Below are 23,877 nucleotides of genomic sequence, written 5' to 3'. Positions count from 1 at the left end.
CTCCTCCTCCTCCTCCGCTCCTCGACAATCCAGGTCTGTGTCAGAGGACTCGTCCTCCTCTGCTACTCCTTTTCCACCAGACTACTTCTTTCCTCTGCCTCCCTTCTCTTCTCCCTTCCCTCTGTCCTCCTCTATCCACCCTTCCGCTCTTCGTTGGCAGAGAGCGTGTTTTTATCTACTGCAGCCACACCGGCACCTCTGGGTAGAGATAGGAGGAGGGGGAGACTGCTCTGGGATCATGGTCTGAGAGAGGAGAGAGAGAAGGAGGGGGCAAAGAGAGGGAGAGAGATAGAGATAGAGAAGAGAGGGGCGAGAGAAAGAGGAGGGGGTGTAGAGAGAGAGACAAAGGAGGGGGGTGCAGAGAGAGACAAAGGAGGGGGAGTGGAGAGAGAGAGAGAGAGACAGAGGAGGGGGGTGTAGAGAGAGAGACAGAGGAGGGGGAGGGAGAGAGAGAGAGACAGAGGAGGGGGTGGTGTAGAGAGAGAGAGACAGAGGAGGGGGGAGTGTAGAGAGAGAGACAGAGGAGGGAGGGGTGTAGAGAGAGACAAAGGAGGGGAGTGGAGAGAGAAAGAGAGAGACAGAGGAGGGGGAGTGGAGAGAGAGAGAGAGAGAGAGAGAGAGAGAGAGAGAGAGAGAGAGAGGGGGAGAGAGAGACAGAGGTTAGTGGAGCTAGAGGGAAAACACAACATAGAGACAGTTTCCATGTGATGTCACACACTGTGTTTGAAATAATGAAACAACTGTTGACAGTGAGTTGGGATGAAAGGTAACACTTTACAATAAGGGTCCATTTCCAAAGGGTTTATAATGTGTTTGTAATTACGTGTAGGGGCGGCAGCGTAGCCTAGTGGTTAGAGCGTTGTACTAGTAACTGGAAGGTTGCAAGTTCAAACCCCGAGATGACAAGGTACAATATGTCGCTCTGCCCTGAACAGGCAGTTAACCCAATGTTCCCAGGCCGTCATTGAAAATAAGAATTTGTTCTTAACTGACTTGCCTAGTTAAATAAATTAAAAATTAAATTAATGATTTGTAAATGCATTATAAACCATTAATAAATGGCTTATAACAAATTGGTCAAACCAGTGCAATAATAACCAGTCAGTGCTTGCCAAATAGTGAACTATTTACCTACACCTATTAGCCATTTATAAACGCAGTTGTCAATGCTTGCAGTTTATTTTCTCACTTTTGGGTGTGATGCATTGTTGCTCTGTCCCATGAATAGAAATGGTTACCAGACAAACGGTCAACTCCCATAATGAATCTAGGCCCTGGTTTGAAACCCTGATGATGATGTACAGCACTGGTACAATTATTTATTCCAGGAATGAAGGCCTCGTTGGAAAGAGGCCTTCAATCCGTATTATTGGTGTGGTTCACTGGTTTCAGAGAAATTCCTCCGACTTTGTGAGCTCTGCCCATCTTAAAAATAAAGACGACCTGGAACGTGCCCAGGATTTTAAGCTGCCACTGACTGACATGATGCGACAGTAAACTTCTGTATGTGTAATGTTTACTGTTAATTTTTGTTGTTTTTCACTTTATATATTCACTTTGTATGTTGTCTACCTCACTTGCTTTGGCAATGTTAACACATGTTTCCCATGCCAATAAAGCCCTTGAATTGAATTGTGAAGAATCAGGACGGACGTAGCTACGAGAAGTGCAAAGGCCCGACAGAAGAGATTGGGTGAAAGAATTGTTGTTCACAAGCAAGTAAAAAAAAAAAAAAAATGTTGACAAAGAGAGGATGATTTAGCATGCTGCTCAGCTAGCTAAGTATCTAGCTAATGTTTGCTAGCACGTCTGTCTTAACTAGTTAGCAGTAGGAAAACCTAAAACATATATATTTTTATATATATATAAAAATTATGCTAGATGATTAACCACGAGATAATCTTTGGCATGATATAGTTACCTAGCTAGTAGATTCCAATTGCTGGCTAAATATAAATGTGATTTAGCAGCAAAGAAGACCTCTGCAAAGACTACAACTTTCTGCAGGAAGCTCCTGCACGTCATCTCTAGTCGACACTCAGCTACCATTAACCAGCAGCGTTCAGAGACCTTCTCAATGAACTTATTACGTCCCCTTTCTCTGTCTTAGCTAGCCACTGACTACACTACACTTAGCCTAGTTAACTGTTTGTAAAGTATGTTGCCTTTGGTATCTATTTCAGACATTATGGCATTTTTCAAGGATGAGCATAAGAGCATTACAAGGGCAGAAGACCACTAGAAGTCTGGCCAGGTGGAGAAGAACACTAGAAGTCTGGCCATGTGGAGAAGACCACTAGAAGTCTGGCCACGTGGAGAAGAACACTAGAAGTCTGGCCAGGTGGAGAAGAACACTAGAAGTCTGGCCAGGTGGAGAAGACCACTAGAAGTCTGGCCAGGTGGAGAAGAACACTAGAAGTCTGGCCAGGTGGAGAAGAACACTAGAAGTCTGGCCACGTGGAGAAGAACACTAGAAGTCTGGCCAGGTGGAGAAGACCACTAGAAGTCTGGCCACGTGGAGAAGACCACTAGAAGTCTGGCCAGGTGGAGAAGACCACTATAAGTCTGGCCACGTGGAGAAGACCACTAGAAGTCTGGCCAGGTGGAGAAGACCACTAGAAGTCTGGCCAGGTGGCTAAGACCACTAGAAGTCTGGCCAGGTGGCTAAGACCACTAGAAGTCTGGCCATGTAGAGAAGACCACTAGAAGTCTGGCCATGTAGAGAAGACCACTAGAAGTCTGGCCATGTGGAGAAGACCACTAGAAGTCTGGCCACGTGGAGAAGACCACTAGAAGTCTGGCCAGGTGGAGAAGACCACTAGAAGTCTGGCCAGGTGGAGAAGACCACTAGAAGTCTGGCCATGTGGAGAAGTGCAGCTGGAGTGAGTGGTAACTTACTGGTTTGGTCAGCATGAGGGATACATCTTATCCTGTGTCGCGAGTATAGCTATTAAGTTAAGTTTGAGCATCTTAGCAGTACAATGTGTTGTATACAGCTGTCAACATTCTACAAGGAAAGAGTCACTTAATCAATTATATAATCATTAACCATATTACCACGGATACCAGACTTAGATGAGTGATAACTCAGTTCTAGAATGTTGTCATTGATGAGAATGAATGTAAAAATCTATTGACATCCAGCCTGTCTTGTAGTTTCAGGACCAGAGACAAATCTTGAGAGGCACAGTGTTTATTTATTTAGAGTGGTACATGGATTCACACAGTCTTGATCTATAGGATCCTTCCCACTAAAACTATTGATACGTTATCAATGAAAGTTTATGGAAAAGTTTCACTTGTCCTTGTGAAAAATTACAGTTCATTAAATATTCTCCAGCTGTAATTTCGATAAATTAAATCAAAATATTTATATAGCAGATTTCTTACAGCTAATGCATTTCCAGGTTCAAAGTCATGTGTCACTTAACCTCCTTCCTGTTGACAGGTCTACAGGTGACCAGGGGATTCTCTCTACCACATGTAAGACTTAACATCCTTCCTGTTGACTGGTCTGTATAGGTGACCACTTCCTGTTGGCAGGTCTCTATAGGTGACCACTTCCTGTTGGTAGGTCTCTATAGGTGACCACTTCCTGTTGGTAGGTCTCTATAGGTGACCACTTCCTGTTGGCAGGTCTCTATAGGTGACCCCTTCCTGTTGGTAGGTCTCTATAGGTGACCACTTCCTGTTGGCAGGTCTCTATAGGTGACCCCTTCCTGTTGGCAGGTCTCTATAGGTGACCACTTCCTGTTTCCTGTTTGCACTCTATAGGTGACCAGGGGATTCTCTCTACAACATGTAAATGCCCCCATGATGCTCATCAGTGTAGCCATGCAGCACTATTTTGCTGGTTCACAATATTGGCCGTACGGATGTGGAATGCAGAGTGGAGGAAGCCAGCCATGCCCAACCAAGTGGAGGATCTTCACCTGGCTGAAGACTACAACCCCTCTGTCCCGTGAGCCCACAGAGGAGGATCTTGGTTAAGGTACCGTCTCCAGGGGCAGATTCAGTGGAACGGCATGTCTCCTTAAACAACCGCTACCCTCCCTGGGGCATGCAGACATCCTGGCTGGCATGACCGGTGGAGCAGCAGGAGACTATACGACAGGCAACAGTTAGACAGCACACCAACGCCAACTGGCACACCATGAGGAGAGGGAAGGTTGACGGTCAGGAGTTATGGAGCAGTGGTTAGGGCCAGGTGCGTTATTCCATCGCTGCTGAAAAAAGGGTCCTCAGATCACAGTCGTTGGATGGGGTGTTGTCTGTAAAATGAGGCACAGATAACGAAGAGGCACGGCATCAAGGCATTCAAAATGGCTACAGGGATGGATGTTCAGGAGTCAGAGTTTTGGGTCACGAGATCTGGGAAACCTTGGTGCCTCACCGGGATGGTCTGGTGATGGTCTGGTGGGCACCACAGTAGTGATGGTGGTCAAGTGTCTCTATGGTCTAAAGGGACCTTACCATTGACTATATTAATGGTAAAATAGACTGGGTTTTGGACTATCTGCACATCTAAAATCCTACTATGTGGATGGGACATTTCTAATAGGATGGAGGAATTATCCGGAATCGCTCAACTAGATGACCAGGGCAGTCTAGGGTACTATTTGCCAAAGGGGTGAAGTATTGCGATGAGTATTTCTGATTATAATTCTCAAAAAGAAAGTTAAAAACCCTCAGTTGTGAGGTCACTGAGGAGGACCGATAGGGAGATTGTCTTAATTAAAGGGCTGACATGCAGGATCCTGGGCAATGGCCTGCAAACCACGATTTCTACATTCAGGTCCTAAACACATTATCTACTAGCCCAGTCTGAAAAGTACTTGACTGGAGCTAGCTTAGCACAGTCTGAAAAGTACTAGCCTCGAGCCAGCTTAGCCCAGTCTGAAAAGTACTAGCCTCGAGCTAGCTTAGCCTAGTCTGAAAAGTACTAGCCTCGGGCTAGCTTAGCCCAGTCTAAAGAGTACTAGCCTCGGGCTAGCTTAGCCCATTTCTGTGTTTTGTATGGGAAACATTGAGTCCTTTGTGAGCTACCTAGCTGATTTTAGCTAATGCAGCTAACTAGCCAACCAAGGTGCCGAACTAGCTAGACCACCAGGCGATATTATCAAGCTAGCTAACATTAGTTCACCGTTCGTGTAGTCAGACTTGTTTCTAAATGGTGACATGCTAGCTAACAAACTATCATTGCCATGGTGCCGGCCTAACGTTAGCTACCAAGTCTGTCTAGTTAAATATCGCTTCCCTGGTAGGCTAACATTAGCTAGCATAACACCACTCACGTGAAAAAGTACCTGGCTAGCTCACAAAAGACTTGTCAATAAAAAGGTCACCATTTTCATTATGCTAGCCTTTGCTGGTTTGATTTTTAGTTGTAAAGGAAGGTAATGTGTGTTATACACGTAACTACAGTCATTGGTAATCTAGCTAATTTTCATATGCACCTAGCTAACCACAGATTTTTTAACCTAACCAAAATTGCTTGTCCAGAACTCTGATAACTAGATTTAGAAAATGTTTACTTCACAATTCTAAGTTAGGAAGTATAAGTGTTATTCAAACTAGCCAACTAGTTAAACATACAAAAAAAACAATCTAAATCGAAAAACTAAATGTAAAATCTACATGGTTTTGCTAGCTAGCGGATTAGCCTGTTTGTCCCACTACACGCCCACTACACGCCCACTACACGCCCACTACACGCCACTGTGGATATATTCGACAGTGAAACATGACAAACTGACCACGGTATCTATTAATGTATCATTCATTATATAATCATGTAGCGGAGCAACATATGAGACGTGAATGACCAACATCACACTCCAACATAGGAGTTGATTTTCTCTCGCTTCGGCCCAAAAACGGTCGCCATGTTTTCCAAAGTATCACATGACCAATATCTGCGCTTTGATTAGAGGATTGTTACACATTTCCCATTAGGTGGATCGATCAAGATAATAAAAAGTGTTTAACACTTTTTGTTGGTTACTACATGATTCCATGTGTTATTTCATAGCTTTGATGTCTTCACTATTATTCTACAATAAAGAAAAAAACAATAAAAATAAATAAAAAAAACAATAAAGAAAATCCCTTGAACGACTCAGTGTGTTCAAACTCTGACTGTTACTGTATGTTAATTTCATTTTAATCTCTTTGTTTCAACAAGCCTAATCTGTGTTCTGAGTAAAGTAAATCACTCACTGAGATTAACATGGCTGATGTTTGTACTGAAATAGCTACATTCATAAGGACAGATGCAGGCTGAACAAGTAGGCCTGTTATTGAATTATATTTATATACAGGCGTAGCAACTATAAGACACCATTTATAATGGGGTCATTCATGCTGATGATACAGGCTAGCTGCGGGCTTTAAGAATTGAAATGGCACTTTTTACTGTTGGATTACATACACATAAATAACTCCGTTCCATAGCTAGGACTCACTGCATGTAATTCAACTGCAAGAGCAAATAAACCTGGAGATATGAGACACCTCTTGTTCACGTAACCCAGGGCAACAAGGACATGTGGTCCCAACTGTGTGGCTCTGTTGGTAAGAGGGTGGCACTAGCAAAGCCAAGTTTGTGGGTTTAATTCCGCAGGGATCAGGTACACATACCAGAATGGATAAAAGGGTCTGTAAATGGCATATGTCAATGTGAAGACCTCTAGAACACAAAGGGATGTAGAAATAACAGTTCTAGAACACAAAGGGATGTAGAAATAGTGTACAGCACTTTGAGATATCAGCTGATGTACGAAGGGCTATATAAATACATTTGATTTGATTTGAGTTCTAGAACACAAAGAGATGTAGAAATAAGAGTTCTAGAACACAAAGGGATGTAGAAATAAGAGTTATACAACACAGAGATGTAGAAATAAGAGTTCTAGAACACAAAGGGATGTAGAAATAAGAGTTCTAGAACACAAAGGGATGGAGGGATGAAGAGAACCAAAGAGAATGAAAGACTAACAGGAAGGGATACCAACCGCGTATTCTCTGTTCTGCCGATGACATAGAAACAAGGCTCTCCCTGCTTAGAGTTGGTCATACACAGAGACAGGCTGGAGAGCTCCACTGAGAGGGAGGAGGAGGAGAGGGAGGAGGAGAGGGAAGGAAGGAAGGAAGGAGAGGAGGAGGAGGAGAGGGAAGGGAGGGAGGAGGGGAGGAGAGGGAGGAGGAGGAGAGGGAAGGAAGGAGAGGGAGGAGGAGGAGAGGGAAGGAAGGAAGGAAGGAAGGAAGGAAGGAAGGAAGGAAGGAAGGAAGGAAGGAAGGAAGGAAGGAAGGAAGGAAGGAAGGAAGGAAGGAAGGAAGGAGGAAAGAGAAGGACAAGTAGATGGAGAGAAGGATAAAAGAGAAAGATAGAGAGAAATAGAAGGAAAGAGACAGCAAAAGGAAAGACCACAAGATGGGTCAGGAGAAAGACAAACAGAGAAAGAAGATAACCAAAGGTCAAGACAGGAAGTAAGACTCTTAGCAGTGAGAAAGAAGACACCGGTTAAAGGAAATAAATGAAAAAGTGACCCTTTTGAATAGGTCAATAAAGACTTGTTCACACTTCAGCCCTTAATAAAGCTCAAATCAGTTTCATTTTTCAAATCCGGTTTGGAAAAACGACTGTCCAAACAGCAAGTTACAAGTGACCAAATCAGAATTCTGTGTGTTCATTTCGCATGGACTGGTGTCCCGGGTGGGTGAAGGTCAATGGAATGGTCTAAAAATGAGCAAACTCCGCTCACCCGGGGCACCGGGCCATACAAAACAAACTCCACCACTCAGAAGTTACAGTATGTAGAAAGCTAAGGTGACAACAATGTCTGCCATGGACGTTTTCCAGTTGCTTTGAAATGTTCAAAATCATACTGTAAGAACAATTAGAACCCGGATAACATGATCAACTTTCAAAACAAGTCATTTTTGGCTAGTCACAGTAGTCATCTAGCTAGCTAGGTAGCTGTTTACCTTTTACAATCAACATGCTAGTTAGCTAGTCACAGCAGTCATCTAGCTAGCTAGGTAGCTGTTTACCTTTTCTAGCACGTTCCCTAATTTGTTTTGTAAACAATCAACATGCTAGTTAGCTTTTTCCTAGCCATCGTGCTTCTACACATGCATTGCTTGCCTGTTTGGGGTTTTAGGCTGGGTTTCTGTACAGCACTTTGAGATATCAGCTGATGTAAGAAGGGCTTTATAAATACATTTGATTTGATTTGATTTAGCTACCATGTGGTCTTGTGAAACTGTCAACAGACTAGCAAGCAACATGATGTGCCAAAGAACAGCCTAAAAACCACTTGAGGTCAAATAAATCCGATTTGACCGTTCAGATAAGTCGCAAGGCCAGGGATCAGATTTGTATCTGACTTCACACCACCTACAAAGGTGGTTTGAAATATCCGATTCTATGTGCTTTTGGGCTGTTTAGATAGCAGGAAAAATTATATATTGTAATCGGATATGGAAAATGCACATAGAATCAGATATTTCAAGCCACATTTCTAGGCAGATAGAAATCTGATCCCAGGCCTTGCGACTTGTCTGAACGGTCAAATCGGATTTATTTGACCTCTAGTGATTTTTAGGCTGTTATTTGGCACATCTTGTTGCTTGCTAGCTAGCTTTAAACTGCCAATGTGAGCAAGGCTTACCAATCAATAAGAAACGGATCAATCAGACGTATCCTTCCTCCCTGTCTCTCACCATAGTCTGGGACGTATCCTTCCTCCCCTCCCTGTCTCTTACCATAGTCTGGGACGTATCCTTCCTCCCTGTCTCTTACCATAGTCTGGGACGTATCCTTCCTCCCTGTCTCTTACCATAGTCTGGGACGTATCCTTCCTCCCTGTCTCTTACCATAGTCTGGGACGTATCCTTCCTCCCTGTCTCTTACCATAGTCTGGGACGTATCCTTCCTCCCTGTCTCTTACCATAGTCTAGGACATATCCTTCCTCCCTGTCTCTTACCATAGTCTGGGACGTATCCTCCCTCCCTGTCTCTTACCATAGTCTGGGACGTATCCTTCCTCCCCTCCCTTTCTCTTACCATAGTCTGGGACGTATCCTTCCTACCTGTCTCTTACCATAGTCTGGGAAGTATCCTTCCTCCCCTCCCTGTCTCTTACCATAGTCTGGGACGTATCCTTCCTCCCTGTCTCTTACCATAGTCGGGGACGTATCCTTCCTCCCTGTCTCTTACCATAGTCTGGAACGTATCCTTCCTCCCTGTCTCTTACCATAGTCTGGGACGTATCCTTAATCCCTGTCTCTTTCCATAGTCTGGGACGTATCCTTCCTACCTGTCTCTTACCATAGTCTGGGACGTATCCTTCCTCCCCTCCCTGTCTCTTACCATAGTCTGGGACGTATCCTTCCTCGCTGTCTCTTACCACAGTCTGGGACATATCCTTCCTCCCCTCCCTGTCTCTTACCATAGTCTGGGACGTATCCTTCCTCCCTGTCTATTACCATAGTCTGGGACGTATCCTTCCTCCCTGTCTCTTACCATAGTCTGGGACGTATCCTTCCTCCCTGTCTCTTACCATAGTCTGCGACGTATCCTTCCCTGTCTCTTACCATAGTCTGGGACGTATCCTTCCTCCCTGTCTCTTACCATAGTCTGGGACGTATCCTTCCTCCCTGTCTCTTACCATAGCTGGGACATATCCTTCCTCCCCTCCCTGTCTCTTACCATAGTCTGGGACGTATCCTTCCTCCCCCTCCCTGTCTCTTACCATAGTCTGGGACGTATCCTTCCTCCCTGTCTCTTACCATAGTCTGGGACGTATCCTTCCTCCCTGTCTCTTACCATAGTCTGGGACGTATCCTTCCTCCCTGTCTCTTACCATAGTCTGGGACGTATCCTTCCTCCCTGTCTCTTACCATAGTCTGGGACGTATCCTTCCTCCTGTCTCTTACCATAGTCTGGGACGTATCCTTCCTCCCTGTCTCTTACCATAGTCTGGGACGTATCCTTCCTCCCTGTCTCTTACCATAGTCTGGGACGTATCCTTCCTCCCTGTCTCTTACCATAGTCTGGGACGTATCCTTCCTCCCTGTCTCTTACCATAGTCTGGGACGTATCCTTCCTCCCTGTCTCTTACCATAGTCTGGGACGTAGCCGTTTCCTTTCTTCAGTACCAGGTGTATACGATGTCCTCCTCTTCTTATCTGCTCTACGGCCTGGCTGTGGGTCATTCCTGTTGTACTGTCACCATTTATCTCCACCAGCTGGTCACTCACCTACACAACAGCAATACAATACAGGTTACACAAACCACAACAACTACACACACACACACACACACACTCACAAACAGAGACACACACAAACCACAACAACTACACACACACACACACTCACACACAGAGACACACACAAACCACAACAACTACACACACACACCCACACACCCACACACAGAGACACACAAACCACAACAACTACACACACCCACACACCCACACACAGAGACACACACAAACCACAACAACTACACACACACACACACACACACACACACACACACACACACACACACACACACACACACACACACACACACACACACACACACACACACACACACACACACACACACACAGAAACACACACACACACACACACACACACACACACACAGAAACACACACACACACACACACACACACACACACACACACACACACACACACACACACACACACACACACACACACACACACACACACACACACACACACACACACACACACACACACACACACACACACACACACACACACTGTCTGTTATACTGTCACCATTTAACTAGGTATCTCTCTTTCCCTATTGTCTGTTATACTGTCACCATTTAACTAGGTATCTCTCTCTCCCTATTGTCTGTTATACTGTCACCATTTAACTAGGTATCTCTCTCTCCCTATTGTCTGTTATACTGTCACCATTTAACTAGGTATCTCTCTCTCCCTATTGTCTGTTATACTGTCACCATTTAACTAGGTATCTCTCTCTCCCTATTGTCTGTTATACTGTCACCATTTAACTAGGTATCTCTCTTTCCCTATTGTCTGTTATACTGTCACCATTTAACTAGGTATCTCTCTTTCCCTATTGTCTGTTATACTGTCACCATTTAACTAGGTATCTCTCTTTCCCTATTGTCTGTTATACTGTCACCATTTAACTAGGTATCTCTCTTTCCCTATTGTCTGTTATACTGTCACCATTTAACTAGGTATCTCTCTTTCCCTATTGTCTGTTATACTGTCACCATTTAACTAGGTATCTCTCTCCCTATTGTCTGTTATACTGTCACCATTTAACTAGGTATCCCTCTTTCCCTATTGTCTGTTATACTGTCACCATTTAACTCCACCAACTGTTCACTCAGCTGCTCACACACAGCTGTCTTGTCTTACCTACACAACGCACACCTTCTGACTATCTCACCTGTATCTTGTGGCTGCGTGAGGCAGGTCCTCCCTCCATCAGTCCCAGGACATACAGGCCCATGTTGTACTCACTGCCCCCCCGCAAACTGAAGCCAAAACCTGTAGGACCTCTCTCTAGGTCTACGCTATAGTATCGCTGGTCCTGCTGCTAGAAGGAGAGGAAGAGAGAGAGACAGGGAGAGAGAGAGAGAGAGAGAGAGAGAGAGAGAGAGAGAGAGAGAGAGAGAGAGAGAGAGAGAGAGACAGGGAGAGAGAGAGAGAGAAAGAGAGAGAGACAGGGAGAGAGAGATAGGAAGAGAGAGATAGAGGGGGAGAGAGAGAGTAACAGCACAGAAAGATGTCACAATCGCTCCGGGATCGACAGGGCAATTATAAAGACAACAACTTATTAGAGAGGACATGATCTGATGTGATGTATCATGTACATGATTAAATCAAAATGCACATACAAGCCTCACCTTGGGCCTCCCTCTGTGGCCTTTCCTTGTCCTGCCACCAGCGTCTAACTCTGGGCCTTCTGACATACTAGAGGAGTCTAAGGGAGATAGAAATGGCTAAGAAAGTTAAGAGATGATAGAGCTTACAGTAGAAAACAATTGGGTGGGGAGCAATCTCAAAAGACCCAGAATTTAATCAATCAGATTTCCAATCCTGGGATAACCCGAGATGAGGTGGGGAGTCTATGGTACTGTTTCCCTAACGGAAAAGAAATACTCCCTCTATTGGAATTGCTATGGTGTGAAGTGAATGACAGATTTGAGCAACTGTAGCTGAGGTTGTGTTGTGCGTGTGAGCATGGATACATATATAACTAGATATTGGTATGTATATAACTAGATATTGGTAGGTTTATAACTAGATATTGGTAGGTATATAACTAGATACTGGTATGTATATAACTAGATATAACTAGATACTGGTATGTATATAACTAGATATTGGTAGGTTTATAACTAGATATTGGTATGTATATAACTAGATATTGGTATGTATATAACTAGATATTGGTAGGTTTATAACTAGATATTGGTAGGTTTATAACTAGATATTGGTATGTATATAACTAGATATTGGTATGTATATAACTAGATATTGGTATGCATATAACTAGATATTGGTAGGTTTATAACTAGATATTGGTAGGTTTATAACTAGATATGGGTATGTATATAACTAGATATGGGTATGTATATAACTAGATATAACTAGATATTTGTATGTATATAACTAGATATTGGTATGTATATAACTAGATATTGGTATGTATATAACTAGATATTGGTATGTATATAACTAGATATTGGTATGTTTAAACTAGATATTGGTATGTATGTATGTATATACATATATATATATATATATATATATATATATATATATATATATACTTTTTAAACATTTATTTATTTATTTATTTTACATTTATTTTACAATGACGGCCTAGGAACAGTGGGTTAACTGGTCTAGGAACAGTGGGTTAACTGGTCTAGGAACAGTGGGTTAACTGGTCTAGGAACAGTGGGTTAACTGGTCTAGGAACAGTGGGTTAACTGGTCTAGGAACAGTGGGTTAACTGGTCTAGGAACAGTGGGTTAACTGGTCTAGGAACAGTGGGTTAACTGGTCTAGGAACAGGGGTTAACTGGTCTAGGAACAGTGGGTTAACTGGTCTAGGAACAGTGGGTTAACTGGTCTAGGAACAGTGGGTTAACTGGTCTAGGAACAGTGGGTTAACTGGTCTAGGAACAGTGGGTTAACTGGTCTAGGAACAGTGGGTTAACTGGTCTAGGAACAATGGGTTAACTGGTCTAGGAACAGTGGGTTAACTGGTCTAGGAACAGTGGGTTAACTGGTCTAGGAACAGTGGGTTAACTGGTCTAGGAACAATGGGTTAACTGGTCTAGGAACAGTGGGTTAACTGGTCTAGGAACAGTGGGTTAACTGGTCTAGGAACAGTGGGTTAACTGGTCTAGGAACAGTGGGTTAACTGGTCTAGGAACAGTGGGTTAACTGGTCTAGGAACAGTGGGTTAACTGGTCTAGGAACAGTGGGTTAACTGGTCTAGGAACAGTGGGTTAACTGGTCTAGGAACAATGGGTTAACTGGTCTAGGAACAGTGGGTTAACTGGTCTAGGAACAGTGGGTTAACTGGTCTAGGAACAGTGGGTTAACTGGTCTAGGAACAGTGGGTTAACTGGTCTAGGAACAGTGGGTTAACTGGTCTAGGAACAGTGGGTTAACTGGTCTAGGAACAGTGGGTTAACTGGTCTAGGAACAGTGGGTTAACTGGTCTAGGAACAGTGGGTTAACTGGTCTAGGAACAGTGGGTTAACTGGTCTAGGAACAGTGGGTTAACTGGTCTAGGAACAGTGGGTTAACTGGTCTAGGAACAGTGGGTTAACTGGTCTAGGAACAGTGGGTTAACTGGTCTAGGAACAGTGGGTTAACTGGCCTAGGAACAGTGGGTTAACTGGCCTAGGAACAGTGGGTTAACTGGTCTAGGAACAGTGGGTTAACTGGTCTAGGAACAGTGGGTTAACTGGTCTAGGAACAGTGGGTTAACTGGTCTAGGAACAGTGGGTTAACTGGTCTAGGAACAGTGGGTTAACTGGTCTAGGAACAGTGGGTTAACTGGTCTAGGAACAGTGGGTTAACTGGTCTAGGAACAGTGGGTTAACTGGTCTAGGAACAGTGGGTTAACTGGTCTAGGAACAGTGGGTTAACTGGTCTAGGAACAGTGGGTTAACTGGTCTAGGAACAGTGGGTTAACTGGTCTAGGAACAGTGGGTTACCTGGTCTAGGAACAGTGGGTTAACTGGTCTAGGAACAGTGTGTTAACTGGTCTAGGAACAGTGGGTTAACTGGTCTAGGAACAATGGGTTAACTGGTCTAGGAACAGTGTGTTAACTGGTCTAGGAACAGGGGGTTAACTGCCTGTTTGTCACGACTCCCACCGAGGTTGGCTCTCCTGCCTGTTCGGGCTGTGCTCGGCGGTCGTCGTCACCGTCCTATTAGCCACGACCGATCCCTTTTCGTGTATCTGTTGGTTTTGTCTGATTGTTTTCACCTGTGTGTTGTTTAGTTAATTAGTGTCTGTATATAATGTAGGTTGTCCCGCCCTTGTTTTTGTGGGATTGTTTATTTGTCATCTATTGTCTGTCGGTGTATCTTGTGTTCTTATTCTCCGGTTCGTCTTTTATCCTGTGTGGGATTGTTCATCCTCTGTGTATTGGGTTGACCGTGTTTCTTGTTCACCGGAGAATAAACTTTCATATCGCTATCTGCTCTCTGCGCCTGATTCCACCCACCTTGATTAGACGTGACACTGTTCAGGGGCAGAACGACAGATTTGTACCTTGTCAGCTCTGGGATTCGACCTTGCAACCTTTCGGCATATAACTCAATGGTGTTAGATATAGGTATGTATATAACTCACTGGGGTTAAGTCTTGGTATGATGGTGAGTCTAAGTGTGTTTCCAGCACGTCTCAGTATCTGTGCCAGGTCTCTGTGAGGCAGGGTGACAACGGACCGCCCCTCCACTGCCTCTAGCTGGTCACCCGGCTGGATCTGACCTGACCGGGCCGCAGGGCTGCCCCCACGTACTGTCACAAACCTGTGGGACAGCATGGACGAGGCTGGGGTGGGGAAAGAGAGAAGGAGAGAGAGAGAGAGAGAGAGAGAGAGAGAGAGAGAGAGAGAGAGAGAGAGAGAGAGAGAGAGAGAGAGAGAGAGAGAGAGAGAGAGAGAGCAAGAGAGAGCGAGAGCAAGAGAGAGAGAGAGAGAGACATAGGGAGGGAGTGAGAGAGAAAGAGAGAGAGAGAGACAGGGAGGAGTGAGATAGAGAAAAAGAGGGAGGGAGGGAGGGAGAAAGAGAGTTGAGAGGGAGGGAGGGAGGGTGGGGAGGGAGGGGGAAAGAGAGTTGAGAGGGAGGGAGGGGAGGGAGGGAGGAGGGGGAAAGAGAGTGAGAGAGAGGGGGAGAGGGAGGGAGAGGGGGAGGACAGAGGGAGGGAGGAGTTGAGAGAGAGAGGGAGAGAGAGAGAGTTGAGAGGGAGGGAGAGGAGGGAGGGAGGGAGGGAGGAGGGAGGGAGGGAGGGAGGGGAGGGAGGGAGAGAGAGAGAGGGAGAGAGAGGGAGAGAGAGGGAGGGAGTTGAGAGTCAGTACTGTCAGTCATTTAGTTAGTAGTTAACCTGGATACAGTTTGTTGTGAAGTAGAAAGGTATATTAAGAATACAACGTATAAAATGACCAGAAAGGTCAAAGATCAAACAGAACACACAACATCTCATGGTGAACCAGGTCTCTACAAGGTTAAAGATCAGACAGAACACACAGCATCATGGTGAACCAGGTCTCTACAAGGTTAAAGATCAGACAGAACACACAGCATCATGGTGAACCAGGTCTCTACAAGGTTAAAGATCAGACAGAACACACAGCATCATGGTGAACCAGGTCTCTACAAGGTTAAAGATCAGACAGAACACACAGCATCATGGTAAACCAGGTCTCTACAAGGTCAAAGATCAGACAGAACACACAGCATCATGGTAAACCAGGTCTCTACAAGGTTAAAGATCAGACAGAACACACAGCATCATGGTGAACCTGGTCTCTACAAGGTTAAAGATCAGACAGAACACACAGCATCATGGTAAACCAGGTCTCTACAAGGTTAAAGATCAGACAGAACACACAGCATCATGGTAAACCAGGTCTCTACAAGGTTAAAGATCAGACAGAACACACAGCATCATGGTAAACCAGGTCTCTACAAGGTTAAAGACCAGACAGAACACACAGCATCATGGTAAACCAGGTCTCTACAAGGTTAAAGATCAGACAGAACACACAGCATCATGGTGAACCAGGTCTCTACAAGGTTAAAGATCAGACAGAGCATCATGGTAAACCAGGTCTCTACAAGGTCAAAGATCAGACAGAACACACAGCATCATGGTGAACCAGGTCTCTACAAGGTTAAAGATCAGACAGAACACACAGCATCATGGTGAACCAGGTCTCTACAAGGTTAAAGATCAGACAGAACACACAGCATCATGGTGAACCAGGTCTCTACAAGGTTAAAGATCAGACAGAACACACAGCATCATGGTAAACCAGGTCTCTACAAGGTCAAAGATCAGACAGAACACACAGCATCATGGTGAACCAGGTCTCTACAAGGTTAAAGATCAGACAGAACACACAGCATCATGGTGAACCAGGTCTCTACAAGGTTAAAGATCAGACAGAACACACAGCATCATGGTGAACCAGGTCTCTACAAGGTTAAAGATCAGACAGAACACACAGCATCATGGTGAACCAGGTCTCTACAAGGTTAAAGATCAGACAGAACACACAGCATCATGGTGAACCAGGTCTCCACAAGGTTAAAGATCAGACAGAACACACAGCATCATGGTGAACCAGGTCTCTACAAGGTTAAAGATCAGACAGAACACACAGCATCATGGTGAACCAGGTCTCTACAAGGTTAAAGATCAGACAGAACACACAGCATCATGGTGAACCAGGTCTCTAGTTAAAGATAGTGGTGAAAGGTCTCTGGATCAGACAGAACACACAGCATTGGTGAAAACCAGGTCTCTACAAGGTTAAAGATCAGACAGAACACACAGCATCATGGTGAACCAGGTCTCTACAAGGTTAAAGATCAGACAGAACACACAGCATCATGGTGAACCAACAAGGTTAAAGATCAGACAGAACACACAGCATCATGGTGAACCAGGTCTCTACAAGGGTCAAAGATCAAGGTTAAAGATCAGACAGAACACACAGCATCATGGTGAACCACCAGGTCAGACAGAACACACAGCATCTAAACCACAAGGTTAAAGATCAGACAGAACACACAGCATCATGGTGAACCAGGTCTCTACAAGGTTAAAGATCAGTCTCTACAGAACACACAGCATCATGGTAAACCAGGTCTCTACAAGGTTAAAATCAGACAGAACACACAGCATCATGGTAAACCAGGTCTCTACAAGGTTAAAGATCAAACAGAACACACAACATCATGGCATCTACAAGGTTAAAGATCAGACAGAACACACAGCATCATGGTGAACCAGGTCTCTACAAGGTTAAAGATCAGACAGAACACACAGCATCATGGTGAACCAGGTCTCTACAAGGTTAAAGATCAGACAGAACACACAGCATCATGGTGAACCAGGTCTCTACAAGGTTAAAGATCAGACAGAACACACAGCATCAAGGTTACAAAAGATCAGACAGAACACACAGCATCATACAAGGTTAAAGATACAGCATCCAGGTCTCTACAAGGTTAAAAGATCAAACAGAAACACACAGCATCATGGTGAACCAGGTCTCTACAAGGTTAAAGATCAGACAGAACACACAGCATCATGGTAAACCAGGTCTCTACAAGGTTAAAGATCAGACAGAACACACAGCATCATGGTGAACCAGGTCTCTACAAGGTTAAAGATCAGACAGAACACACAGCGTCATGGTAAACCAGGTCTCTACAAGGTTAAAGATCAGACAGAACACCAGGTCTCTACAAGGTTAAAGATCAGACAGAACACACAGCATCATGGTAAAACCAGGTCTCTACAAGGTTAAAGATCAGACAGAACACACAGCATCATGGTAACCAGGACAAGGTTAAAGATCAGACAGAACACACAGCATCATGGTGAACCAGGTCTCTACAAGGTTAATCATGGTAAACCAGGTCTCTACAAGGTTAAAGATCACAGCATCATGGTGAACCAGTCTCTACAAGGTTAAAGATCAGACAGAACACACAGCATCATGGTAAACCAACAAGGTTAAAGATCAGTCAAGCACAACATATACAAGGAACAATTGAAGGTTGAAAAAACACCTAAATTCTAGTAAATTCTGCAATATACAGTCTGTGGGAAAGCATACAGTTGAGCTACAGCTGATGTACCAGTTCTAAAATAGGTCCTAGCTCAGTGTGTGTGTGTGTGTGTGTGTGTGTGTGTGTGTGTGTGTGTGTGTGTGTGTGTGTGTGTGTGTGTGTGTGTGTGTGTGTGTGTGTGTGTGTGTGTGTGTGTGTGTGTGTGTGTGTGTGTGTGTGTGTGTGTGTGTGTGTGTGTGTGTGTGTGTGTGTGTGTGATGCGTGCACACACCTAGCTCAGTCTGTGTTGGCGTGCCATGTACGACAGCTGCGCTAATAATTGATGATTGATTAAATAATTGAGGCAAACTTCCGATGGAAGACATTAAGTGATGCTACGGTATGCTTCAATGGTCATCACTCTGACGTCACAGGGTTCTATCTGGGCTGCAGACTGGAGCAGGGGAGGTTCTAGAATAGAGACAGGGTTCTATCTGGGTTACAGACTGGAGCAGGGGAGGTTCTAGAATAGATACAGGGTTCTATCTGGGTTACAGACTGGAGCAGGGGAGGTTCTAGAATAGAGACAGGGTTCTATCTGGGTTACAGACTGGAGCATGGGAGGTTCTAGAATAGATACAGGGTTCTATCTGGGTTACAGACTGGAGCAGGGAGGTTCTAGAATAGATACAGGGTTCTATCTGGGTTACAGACTGGAGCAGGGGAGGTTCTAGAATAGATACAGGGTTCTATCTGGGTTACAGACTGGAGCAGGGGAGGTTCTAGAATAGAGACAGGGTTCTATCTGGGTTACAGACTGGAGCAGGGGAGGTTCTAGAATAGAGACAGGGTTCTATCTGGGTTACAGACTGGAGCAGGGAAGTTCTAGAATAGAGACAGGGTTCTATCTGGGTTACAGACTGGAGCAGGGGAGGTTCTAGAATAGAGACAGGGTTCTATCTGGGTTACAGACTGGAGCAGGGGAGGTTCTAGAATAGAGACAGGGTTCTATCTGGGTTACAGACTGGAGCAGGGGAGGTTCTAGAATAGAGACAGGGTTCTATCTGGGCTGCAGACTGGAGCAGGGAGGTTCTAGAATAGAGACAGGGTTCTATCTGGGTTACAGACTGGAGCAGGGGAGGTTCTAGAATAGATACAGGGTTCTATCTGGGTTACAGACTGGAGCAGGGGAGGTTCTAGAATAGAGACAGGGTTCTATCTGGGTTACAGACTGGAGCAGGGGAGGTTCCAGAATAGAGACAGGGTTCTATCTGGGTTACAGACTGGAGCAGGGGAGGTTCTAGAATAGATACAGGGTTCTATCTGGGTTACAGACTGGAGCAGGGGAGGTTCAGAGAGACAGGGTTCTATCTGGGTTACAGACTGGAGCAGGGGAGGTTCTAGAATAGATACAGGGTTCTATCTGGGTTACAGACTGGAGCAGGGGGAGGTTCTAGAATAGATACAGGGTTCTATCTGGGTTACAGACTGGAGCAGGGGAGGTTCTAGAATAGAGACAGGGTTCTATCTGGGTTACAGACTGGAGCAGGGAAGTTCTAGAATAGAGACAGGGTTCTATCTGGGTTACAGACTGGAGCAGGGGAGGTTCTAGAATAGAGACAGGGTTCTATCTGGGTTACAGACTGGAGCAGGGGAGGTTCTAGAATAGAGACAGGGTTCTATCTGGGTTACAGACTGGAGCAGGGGAGGTTCTAGAATAGAGACAGGGTTCTATCTGGGCTGCAGACTGGAGCAGGGGAGGTTCTAGAATAAAGGACATTGTTCAACTGTGTATACACACAGACACACAGACACAGAAACACAAAGACACAGACACAGACACACAGACACACAGACACGAACACAAGGGAAATCAAACCCAATTCATTAACAAGGTAGAAGAAAATGTCTGTTTTATTTCTTTTCATGTGAGCAGTTCTATAAACTTGATCAAATTAAACACAAATCCTCCAAGCCCGTGAGAGAGAACGAGAGGGAGTGGGGGATAGAAAGGGGGCAGAGTGAGAGAAAGGGAGAGGTGGGGGTGAGATAGAGTGAGAGTGAGAGAAAGAGATATTTGGAGGATAGAGAGAGGGAAAGGGAGAGGGGGGAAAGAGAGAGAGACAGGAAGAGAGGGAGTCGGAGAGGTGGAGGAGAGGAAAGAGGTGGAGGAGAGAGAGAGAGGTGGAGGAGAGAGACGACACGAAGAGAGGGAGACGGAGAGGTGGAGAGGAGGAGAGAGGTGGAGGAGAGGGAGAGAGGTGGAGGAGGAGAGAGGGTGGAGGAGAGAGACAGAGACACGAAGAGAGGGAGACGGAGAGGTGGAGAGGAGGGAGAGAGGTGGAGAGAGGGAGAGAGGTGGAGGAGAGAGAGAGAGGTGGAGGAGAGAGACAGAGACACGAAGAGAGGGAGACGGAGAGGTGGAGAGGAGGGAGAGAGGTGGAGGAGGGAGAGGTGGTGGAGAGGAGAGAGGTGGAGGAGAGAGACAGAGACACGAGAGAGGAGACGGAGAGGTGGAAGGAGGAGAGAGAGGTGGAGGAGAGGGAGAGGTGGAGGAGAGGGAGAGAGGTGGAGGAGAGAGAGAGGTGGAGGAGGGAGAGAGGTGGAGGAGAGAGAGGTGGAGGAGAGGGAGAGAGGTGGAGGAGAGGGAGAGAGGTGGAGAGAGAGAGGTGGAGGAGAGGGAGAGAGGTGGAGGAGAGAGACAGGAGACACGAAGAAGGTGGAGGGTGGAGAGGTGGAGGAGAGGAGAGGTGGAGGAGAGAGAGAGAGTGGAGGAGAGACAGAGACACGAAGAGAGAGAGGGAGACGGAGAGGGAGAGGAGGGAGAGGGAGGAGAGGGAGAGGTGGAGGGGAGAGGGAGAGAGGTGGAGGAGAGGGAGAGAGGTGGAGGAGAGAGACAGAGACACGAAAGAGAGGAGACGGAGAGGTGGAGAGGAGGGAGAGAGGTGGAGGAGAGGGAGAGAGGTGGAGGAGAGGGAGAGAGGGGAGGAGAGGGAGAGAGGTGGAGGAGAGGGAGAGAGGTGGAGGAGAGAGAGAGAGAGGTGGAGGAGAGGGAGAGAGGAGGAGAGGTGGAGGAGAGAGGTGGAGGGAGAGAGAAGTGGAGAGAGGGAGAGTGGGAGGAGAGGGAGAGGTGGAGGAGAGAGAGAGGTGGAGGAGAGAGAGAGAGGTGGAGGAGAGAGAGAGAGAGGAGTGGAGAGAGGTGGAGGAGAGGAGAGGTGGAGGAGAGGGAGAGAGGTGAGAGAGAGAGGGAGAGAGAGTGGAGGAGAGGAGAGAGGTGGAGAGAGGAAGAGAGGTGGAGGAGAGAGAGAGGTGGAGGAGAGAGAGGTGGAGGAGAGAGAGAGAGGAGGGAGAGGGGAGAGGTGGAGGAGAGAGAGAGGTGGAGGAGAGGGAGAGAGGTGGAGGAGAGAGAGAGAGGTGGAGGAGAGAGAGAGACGGGTGGAAAAGATAGATAGAGAGAGAGAGAACCAATAAATCACAAAATGGAACAAACACTACATTGAGACTCTGCACTCAAGAATTCCTCTGTGTACAACGTAAAACACCAAATAATGCAGAGCAAGAATTAGGCCGATACCCGCTAGTATCAAAAACCAGAAAAATACATGACATTCTACAACCACCTAATTGGAAGTGATTCCCAAACCTTCCATAACAAAGCCATCACCTACAGAGAGATGAACCTGGAGAAGAGTCCCCAGCAACCTGGGGCTCTGTTCAAACACACAACCAGACCCCAAGAGCCCCAGGACAGCAGCACAATTAGACCCAACTAAATTATGAGAAACAAAGATAATTACAGTAAAACATTGGAAAGGATTAACAAAACAATAGAGCAAATGAATGAATGTTATTTGTTCCTAAACAGAGAGTACACAGTGACAGAATACCTGGAGGGAGTGAGCCTGACTGACACAAACTTAAGGAAAACTTTGACTATGCACAGACTCAGTGAGCATAGCCTTGCTATTGAAAACCGTGGCCCTCAAGAGGGAGGACAGGCTATGTGCTCACTGCCCACAAAATGAGGTGGAAACTGAGCTGCACTTCCTAACCTCCTGCCCAATGTATGACCAGAGAGAGACATATTTCCCTCAGATTACACAGATCCACAAAGAATTTGAAAACAATAAACTCCCATATCTACTGGTGAAATTCACAGTGTGCCAAGTCACAGCAGCAAGGTGTGTGACCTGTTACCACAAGAAAAGGGCAAACCAGTGAAGAACAACTCCATTGTAAATACAACCCATATTTATGCTTACTTATTTTATCTTGTGTCCTTTAACCATTTGTACATTGTTAAAACACTGTATATATATAATATTACATTTGTCATGTCTTTATTGTTTTGACACTTCTGTATGTAATGTTTACTGTTAATTTTTATTGTTTATTTCACTTTATATATTAACTTTATATATTATCTACCTCACTTGCTTTGGCAATGTTAACACGTTTCCCATGCCAATAAAGCCCCTTGAATTGAATTGAGAGAGAGAGACAAAGAGACAGAGCGAGAGAGAGAGAGACAGCGAGAGAGAGACAGAGAGAGAGACAGAGAGAGAGAGAGAGAGAGACAGAGAGAGACAGAGAGAGACAGAGAGAGAGAGATACAGAGGGAGAGACAGAGAGAGAGAGAGAGAGAGAGAGAGAGAGAGAGAGAGAGAGAGAGAGAGAGACAGAGAGAGACAGAGAGAGACAGAGAGAGAGAGATACAGAGGGGTGAAAGAGAGAGACAGAGAGAGAGAGACAGAGAGAGAGAGAGAGAGCGATGGACAGAGAGAGAGAGAGACAGAGAGAGAGACAGAGAGAGAGAGAGAGAGAGCGATGGACAGAGACAGAGAGAGAGAGACAGAGAGAGACAGAGACAGAGAGAGAGAGAGCAATGGACAGAGGGAGAGAGAGAGAGACAGAGAGAGAGAGAGAGAGAGAGAGAGAGAGAGAGAGAGAGAGAGAGAGAGAGAGAGAGAGAGAGAGAGAGAGAGAGAGAGAGAGAGAGAGAGAGAGAGAGAGAGAGATTAAAATATCAAAAACATGGACAAAGTGCATTTGTTGCCAAGCTCAGACCTCAAACTACCTCTCCAACGCGAAGCATGCTGGGAGACTCACATGACATACAGACCAGAACAGGAGTTGTTATTATTTTTCTTTGTATTGGTTTTGTTCAGGAAAACAAGATTACAACGACCAATTCCAACCACAAGCACGACAACAAAGTATGACAGAATTCAAAAGCATAATTCCGCAGATTTTATAGGGAATACAAATACAACAGTATTGTGTAGGACACACTGCCTATATAGTCTGATGGAAGAAAAGGTGAACTTTCCTGACCACTGTTTACTTCATTTAACAATGACAGTCACAGTATATTAGCCTGTTCCCAGGTCAGTTTGTGGAATGTGGTCAACTCTTATTGTATGGTTGTCACAGTATATTAGCCTGTTCCCAGGTCAGTTTGCGTTAAAGCATACTATCTGGTTGTCACAGTATATTAGCCTGTTCCCAGGTCAGTTTAGGAGTTTATGAGATAATG

The 23,877-nt window shown here is 45.4% G+C and overlaps 1 protein-coding gene across 3 annotated transcripts; it reads right to left on the bottom strand.

Moving 5' to 3' along the window:
- Positions 1-189: 189 nt before the first annotated feature.
- LOC124028676 (membrane-associated guanylate kinase, WW and PDZ domain-containing protein 3-like) lies at positions 190-15,105 on the bottom strand. 3 transcript variants are annotated; one of them, XM_046340676.1, is made up of 6 exons: positions 14,911-15,105; positions 11,925-12,010; positions 11,474-11,623; positions 10,125-10,263; positions 7,014-7,101; positions 190-243 (listed from the first exon to the last, which is right to left on the bottom strand). In XM_046340676.1, exons 1-6 carry the CDS (start codon positions 15,101-15,103, stop codon positions 237-239), a joined length of 663 nt encoding a protein of 220 aa, XP_046196632.1. In that variant the 5' UTR covers positions 15,104-15,105; the 3' UTR covers positions 190-236. The 3 variants fall into 3 exon arrangements, with proteins under 3 accessions (XP_046196632.1, XP_046196633.1, XP_046196634.1); XM_046340677.1 differs by having other exon boundaries at positions 11,934-12,010; XM_046340678.1 differs by having other exon boundaries at positions 11,474-11,620; positions 11,934-12,010.
- Positions 15,106-23,877: the final 8,772 nt, after the last annotated feature.

This window comes from Oncorhynchus gorbuscha, unplaced genomic scaffold (genome assembly GCF_021184085.1).
Source record: "Oncorhynchus gorbuscha isolate QuinsamMale2020 ecotype Even-year unplaced genomic scaffold, OgorEven_v1.0 Un_scaffold_4650, whole genome shotgun sequence".
In the NCBI taxonomy this organism is placed as follows: domain Eukaryota; kingdom Metazoa; phylum Chordata; class Actinopteri; order Salmoniformes; family Salmonidae; genus Oncorhynchus; species Oncorhynchus gorbuscha.
Note: the sequence above shows the minus strand (reverse complement) of the source record. Positions and strands in the feature narration are given on the sequence as shown.

What these genes read in the sequence shown, in the direction of transcription:
- LOC124028676 (XM_046340676.1), bottom strand. Translation starts at nt 15,103, where the DNA reads ATGCTGTCCCACAGGTTTGTGACAGTACGTGGGGGCAGCCCTGCGGCC. An exon ending in CATACCAAGACTTAACCCCA is followed by an intron (nt 12,011 to 14,910) that starts GTGAGTTATATA and finishes TATCTCCCTTAG; the next exon opens with ACTCCTCTAGTATGTCAGAA. An exon ending in CGGCTACGTCCCAGACTATG is followed by an intron (nt 7,102 to 10,124) that starts GTAAGAGACAGG and finishes CCTCCCTCTCAG; the next exon opens with TGGAGCTCTCCAGCCTGTCT.